Source organism: Amaranthus tricolor, chromosome 16 (genome assembly GCF_026212465.1).
Source record: "Amaranthus tricolor cultivar Red isolate AtriRed21 chromosome 16, ASM2621246v1, whole genome shotgun sequence".
NCBI classification, from domain to species: domain Eukaryota; kingdom Viridiplantae; phylum Streptophyta; class Magnoliopsida; order Caryophyllales; family Amaranthaceae; genus Amaranthus; species Amaranthus tricolor.
In genome coordinates this window covers 21,789,526-21,797,039 of record NC_080062.1, presented here as the reverse complement: position 1 = coordinate 21,797,039, position 7,514 = coordinate 21,789,526, and the positions used below count along the sequence as shown (strand labels likewise).

General features: G+C 34.3%; 1 protein-coding gene across 1 annotated transcript; it reads left to right on the top strand.

Annotated features, from left to right (window-relative positions):
- LOC130802756 (uncharacterized) lies at positions 1-6,895 on the top strand. The gene is made up of 7 exons (XM_057666813.1): positions 1-196; positions 632-1,125; positions 1,455-1,606; positions 2,084-2,170; positions 2,551-2,807; positions 4,750-4,970; positions 6,092-6,895. Exons 2-7 carry the CDS (start codon positions 775-777, stop codon positions 6,446-6,448), a joined length of 1,425 nt encoding a protein of 474 aa, XP_057522796.1. The 5' UTR covers positions 1-196; positions 632-774; the 3' UTR covers positions 6,449-6,895.
- Positions 6,896-7,514: the final 619 nt, after the last annotated feature.

The following is a 7,514-nucleotide window of genomic DNA, read 5'->3' as shown; positions in this document are numbered from 1 at the left end:
CAATTGGTTTGGTCGTTGGCGTTGGCGCGTTGGCACGCGAAACAAGCCTCAAGACGCACGTGCCGTATTCAACTCTTCTCGCTCCTTCTCCATTTCTCTCTTTCAACATTCAACACAGCATTCTCCATTTTCACAAATTTCTCTTTTTTAATTCTTCTAATAATTTCTAATCATTTCTTGTTGTCGTGTGATTCTGGTTAGTTTTTATTCCCATTCATTGCTTAATTACTACTATTATTCTCTTAATTCCTTTCTTTCTCATTAATTCTCTTTATTATACATACTTTTCTTTAATTTCCCCCAATTTTACTCTTTTTTCTTATATTTGTTGTATCAATTCATGTATGTTATCTTCGTGTATTTTCTTTTTATAAAAATGTTGAGAAATCAGTTGAAATATTTGATTTGTCATTATGATGAATCTTTTTATCCAATTTTGATGGATTTGTCCTTATATGACATTCTTTAAGTCAATACTTTTCTGATTTCCCTTTCCCACTATTTGGGAGCTGATTGTTAAATTATGTACTTATTAGGGATTGAATTGCTGCTTGGTTTCTATTAATAGAAAGAGTTATGTTCTCTTCTCAGTTCTCACATTTGTTGTTGTTCCTTGTCTTGTTTGTGGCAGTTTCTGCTCAATAATTTTACATTTCCATCAGGGTTTGAGTTTATGATTCGCACCTGCCTTGGTAATGAGTATTTCATTAAGGGCACTTATGCACTATCGCTATCTTTTTAGTAATTTTACCTCTTGAGGGGGCGAGTGTGTTAATGGCAGATTCTTTGCGTGTTCCTGATGATAGCAAGGAGCTCAAGGGTGTTATAGTTAGTGGAAAAAATCAGCCAAATAAATGTTTAGTTGCTTCTATGCCGAAACGATTTCCCATCAAAGCTTTGAAACGCATTGTTGATGTGGAACAAAGCATATGGGGTAGAGGTACTATCTCTGAAGTTGGTCTTTTTATGCTGAAAGTAGCTGTTTTAGAAGCCGTAAGGAGGTTCTCAAAGGCTTACTGTCCATTCTTCTGGAGCAGTCTCCAGGCTTTGCAGTTTATTTGTTTACCCCCATTTAAGTGGATTCAGAAATGGGGCTTTTTTAGAGGCTTGATTAATTTCATGCAGGTTGGTCCTCTACTTTTATAATGCCTGTGCATACATTCTTGATTCGTGTTTTTTTTGGGTATATAGCTTGGCATTAGTTTATGTTTTACAAAAAATGGCAATAGCCAATCTTAGAAGTATATGATCTTAATTTCTTTTTTCTTAGATAGAAGGGAATTTGTGAGGAATAATAGTAAACAAAACAAAGGAGTAGTAATAACTGAATGTCAGAGGGAGAAGACAGTGGAATGAGCTCTATTCAAAGAACATCTTTTCAGGCTATAGTTGCTTTTTGTTCTTAAATTTTGATTTTGGTTTTGTTTTTGTACAAACATGTTGCTTGGTTATAGGCGTTGTCTAGACCACTTTTACTTATATCGGTTGGGACGTCTCTTTCAAATCGATCTGATGATGTTGAAGAAAATTCAGAAACTTCTTCTGCTTCTCAGCTAAGGACTGATCCACAACCCGACACCTCAGCTAACATAACATCAGTATCAAGGTGATCACTATAGAAGTTATTCTCGAATCATTTCTGATGCATGTTTTTGATTTTTGTCAAATATGTGATTATGTACTTTATGTTCCTCTCTTTGCACAGCACCACACATCTCAATGGTCCTCAATGAGACTACTTTGTTGTATTTTGATAATATCTAGGGATCAGCTCTAGGTCATAAGTTTCTGTTGCTGCAAGAAGCAACGATCAAATGATCAAAACTAGAACATTTATATGGAATTGAGATTCATCATCCGAACCAAACTATCTACCTTTATATGCCATGTTGATGTGTCTGTCTCTTGACTATCCACAGGATATGCAATTTTAGTCTGTGATGTAATCTAAGTGTTGATTTGTAGGAGTAACGCTTTGTAGTTTTTGATTTTCCAAGGCCTTGCCTAAGGAAGGATGTACGCTGGTATTTTTGTTGAATGACAAACTCATTACATTCTTGATTTTCTTTTGTGGACCTGGCAGTGAAGGGACTGAAATTCGAACCCCAGAAACGTGGATGTTGCAACTGTTTGGTGAGCTAGAGAAGGAGGGAATTGTTCTACCAGAGAGGTATTCCATAATTATATTGGCTTTGTTCACGATTCTTTATGGCTTGGTAGCTATTCTTGGCTTAATTCAGATAACTGGTTATGCCTTGGAGCACACTATGAGCTGTTCGGGTTTGGTCACTATTCGCCATGAGTTTACTTTTTGAGTATATATTCTCTTGTTTTTTAGCTGTTTCTAATTTAAATTATCCTTGAAGAAGAATGTGAATTTCCAAAATCTATCTGTATTTGGTTTTTCCACAGGGGTATGATATTCTGTTCTAGTCATTCTGAAGTTCGTCTTGGTTTTAAGCTCTCATTTCCTTGTCTTTTTATAAAAGCTATTTAGACGTGGCATATTTTACATTAATGTTTAACGCATTCAATATCACCTTTCTGCAGGATTACTGATGATGATCTTCGTAGATTTTATCATGTTACAAATGGTGAATTTTCAAGTTTCTTATCTTCAGTCAAGAGAACAATTAAATGGAGACAAAGTTTTAGGTTTATGTCAGTGCAAGAGCTTGAGGACTGGTCAGAAATGGTGTTTTGGCATGGATTTGATGCAAAGCGGCGCCCATGCTTAATCATTCGGGTCCAATCTGCTTGCTTCAATACAGTTTCTGAGGAGAAATCTCGGTTACCTGAAGTAGTTGGTAAGTGTTCAAAATACTATGATGAATATTATTGTGTGAGGAAAAAATGTTTTCTTTCTATCATTGAAGTCACATTTGCTGAGTTCTGTTCATAATTGAGAATCTACTTTGACGTGAAGGAAACTTTTCTTAATTGAGATGGATTGTTATTAAAGCAAAATTTTCCTTCCTTATTTCCTTCTAAGTTATTATGACAGGTTTAAATTGTTTTTTCGTTGTGTGTGTGTGATTTATTCTTTGACTGGTTGATAAACATGAGAAGTGAGGCTTTTGGCTATTGTTTTTACGAAAACTTAATGACCTTTGCATTACTTTTTCTTCTAAGGGGCTTAATGACCTTAAACATCTTTCGTAACAAATTGTTTATGCCAAAGCCAACAAAATCAGGTTTATAGAAAGAGCGTAACGGTTGTTTATGAAAGCTTTCCGACCAATGGTCGATATTCAATAGAAATACTCCACTAAACTAACCTGAAACCATAGCTGTTGAAAAATGAGGAATCTTCAGGCTAGTTTATAATCTTGAAGAAGTCCAAAGGTTTGACGTCTTCTATACTCTCCTATAGACAACAGCGGCATAGTTGCTTAATTGATTCCTTCCAACGTATTTGATTAATAATCGAACTGATGGTGTGAGGGAGATGAGGATGTGTTTAATAGTGGATTTTGTTTGCTGTTAAATTTTTGAGGAAAGGGATGGGTTTACCGGTGGTCAGTGTTCAGGGGAGCTATTGAAATTTTGAGGGGGGAGGGGGTGGGGGTGAGGGAGATGGTGGTGTGGGTTCAGGGGAAGGGATACAACAAGTACTCAACAGGCTGATGAAGAAAAGAATCACAGTTGTGGTCCTTGTGGTGGCACAAAGGCTATATGAATGATATAGAATAGTAAGATTGTAGAACAGGGGACTCATTCATGTCTTGTATAGAATAAAAATGATGCTTACTGTTATTATTACTTCTTAGTTGCCACACCCACCACAACAATGACACTCATTACTTAGTAGGAGGAAGTTACTTTTATAATGCTCTTTGGCTTGAGATTTTTGTCAAGGGATTGTTTGAGGGCATATCATTCTTTCGTTTACTTCTATTTTATTTGTTTTGGTGGAGGACAGTATTGTTTCTGATCAGGGAAGTGTATAGATTTTACATTTTCTTTTTACATTTCTAATATTGCGTAATGGGGGTGGCGGGGGAGAAACTTTTTAGGTTTTTTTGAATAAAAAATAAAAATCAACTATATTGAGACATGTTCTTTTCTTTTTTTTTTTTGGAATCACCTTCTACAGTACGCCAATGAAACTAGCAAGTCCTATAGGATAAAAAGTGGTGCAAAGGTAGGATCTTCAAAGATAGTGAAAGGTGGAACCTTTGAAAGATGAACCAACCTTTAGAATTAAATTTTCCTCGTTTCTTAAGGAAAGTTTTCCTTCCTTTTTATCCTCCAGCCATTAGTGAAGTGAGACTTTTGGCAAAATATTGAGTCTCTAAGTGTAAAAGTCAAATATGCATAGTTGACATATAAAATAGGCTCAATTTATGTTATGGAAGTCCAAATTTAAAATCTATCTTTTTAAATATTGTTAAAATTGTAATTTAAGACAGTGCACTTGTTTCCCATGTTTTAAGAATTGTATTTTCGAGACTTAACTGCAGACCTGTATTGCAGTCATATCTAAGCCAAAATTTGTAGCCTATAGGTTGCAACTTCAAATGTATTCATGATGCCTATTTCTGCTGAGATTATCTCCTGTAACGCTGGCCTATTTTTAGTTTATATGGAAAAATTTATAGCCTATATACTACAAATGTTTTGATTTTTTTTTCTAGAACATCCAAAATTGTTCTGAATTGATACCTGCCATACACCAACATACTTTTTTTTCTTTTTTTATTTCTTGCTAATTTGTGAAATCAGATTACCAACTCTTTTTTTGAATAGTTTCTCAGATAGAGTATGGGATTCTCCATCTAGTCAAGGCAGAAGATCCATTAGTCACAGTGCTAATGGACTGTGAAGGATTGAGCCCATTTGGTTTTCCTTTGCACTCAATGAGATCCTGTGCGATCCTTTTGCAAGACCATTACCCAAATCGCCTTGCTGCTTTATATGTTGTACGATTGCCTTCCATTGCTCGTGTGATTGCGCGAACTCTATTTCAGGTGAGTTGTTCAGGTTGCATTCAATGGTTTATTTCCTCTCGCCTGGTTGATGTATATATGGTTGTGGTTTTATACCACACTTTGTAGTTTATTAAAATCTATATTTGTTCTAGGTAAGAAAACCTTTCTGCATTTAGGTGTAACTCACAAAATTCTAGGATATTGAGGGAATATGTATTCGTAAAATCTTCTTCCGGTGTATACTGATCTTCTTTGAGGATTCTGAGAGAGGGGAGAGAACAACTTTATATTTTTGTGCTATTATAAAATAAGCGTCTTCTATTTTGATGGGGCCAAAGATTCATAGTTCTCTGGTTTTGGATTTTAATGGAATATATTAAAATGACTCATTATATCATGTGACTTTTGTATATATGTAAAGTTGTGGTGGTGTTTGCTTCCAAAGGTCAATGAAAACAATCTATTTGTTATCACTAACAAGGGTAAGGTTGTGTATATCCGTCCCACAAACCCCCATAGATGGGAGCCATTTTAATGGCATCGGGGTCAAAAAATGTTGTTTAAAAATGAAAACATTTGCTATTTATGTGATTGGAAAATTAAGCAGTACGAGTCCTGAGATTTAAGTGAAAAACTTAATTCTCAACTCATTACTCCACATTGACATATAAAGAAAAGATCAAAAAACTACACTTATATTAAATACTTATCCAACATGCTAATGTATTTTCGATTTAATGACAAGTTAAAGTTGCAACCAAATGAGATATGGGGATCACCGATTACCTCATACCTTCCGCTTCTAGATCTTAGATCAGAAGGGCATTGACCTATGTACATTTTTAACGAAAGATTTTGCTGAAGCTCGCCCTTTGCCGTTGCAAGAGTGAGTTGTATTCGGCATATGCTTCTTTTTTATGCTGTCCTATGAGGGATCTTTGTTTACTGCATTGGGTACTTCGATTATTTGGACTGTCTGTCTTGAAAACTGATAATTATAGCATCTGTTTGTATAAGGTAGACCAAAAATTAATGCTCTTGTATTTGGGCTTAGTATCGAGCAGTAACTTCGCTCGGAATCATATGTCGATCTGTAGTTTAGTCCCAGCTTGCTACCATGTCCCCATGATAAGAAAACTTCTGTATTGTGCTCTTACCAGGTGTTGAGACCCGGAACCAGGCGAAAACTTCAGATTTTGGGGGAGGATTACAAAGAGGTTTTGACAGAGCTTCTTGAAACTCTTCCACCTTTCCTTGGTGGCGACTGCTCATGTCCAAAATGTTTAAAAATCATCGGTAAAGCAAACAATATGGTTGGTCCTAGTATAGAATATGAGGTCGAGAATGTTCGGTCTTCACATTCTGGTTACCCGAATGATGAATTTGAATTCATCAAGTGTGATAGGGTATTGAAAAGCATTGTCATCGGCCTTCTCGTGCTGCTATTGTGCATTGTTTACAATTTTCGGTTTAGGAGCCCAGAAGTTATTCAGTTGTACAGAAGAGATGGTTGGTAGTACACCTGTTTTTGAAGTTTTGTTGATGAACACAAGTAAAATAATAAAATCTTGTTATATGTACAAATTGCTGCCTAAATAAAATAGATGCAAGTTTCAGGCCATACGTTATTTTTGGCTTCTATTGAAATGGGCACTTGTTTTTTGATCTTGTGAATATGCTTAGCCGTTTCTATACTAAAGGGGTAGGTAGGATATGCCTCTGGTACCCTTGAATATTCTCCAATATGAATTTGATCTTTAATCAGAAAAATAAATACTCTCTAATAATTGAATCAAAGAGAAAGTGAGTTTTTTTAGTGAATAATGGTAATAAATAAAAAGAGAGAATAAATTGGGTGGATAAATAAATGAAGAGTTAAAATGTATAAGATTAAAAAAAAAAAAAAAAAGTGGTAGGCTGTTGTTCAAAAATAAATGATGCAAATTAAATACGACGAACTGAAATGATAAATGACGCATATTGAGCGGGAGAGAGGGAGTATATATCAAGAACAATATCATTGTCTTAATCATAAAATGTTGCTATCATCATCATCCTAATGAGTCTAGTATACATGGCATATGAGGTCACTACAAAGGAAAAACCTACAATATAAACAACATACACAAAACCTATGAATTGTAACACTTACGATTTTAACATCCTTGTTTATCGTTTTAAACTAAGATTATTAAAAATTTATCAACAAATTTGGCGTTTGACATTTCGTTAATACTTAAAAGATTTTACTTAAGATTTAAACTATTAGATTGAATAAATGCTTATTTGGTATGAATTATTTTCGGGGAAGCCATATAATGTATATTTATAAAGCTACGAAAGTGAACAAAAATAAAATAAAGCTAATGTAGTACAGTATAAAACTAAATTTAAGTTTTAATTGAAAAATAAATAAAGTAGTATTCTTTAAATATTAAGGTTAATTTTTAGTATATCTTTTTCCCTTGTATAATAGTAGTAGTAGTAATAGTAGTAGTAATTATCTTAATAATAGTAAGTATTACTAATGATGTTAATAATATATAAAAACGAAAAAAAAAAGAAAAAAAATTAAAAAAAATA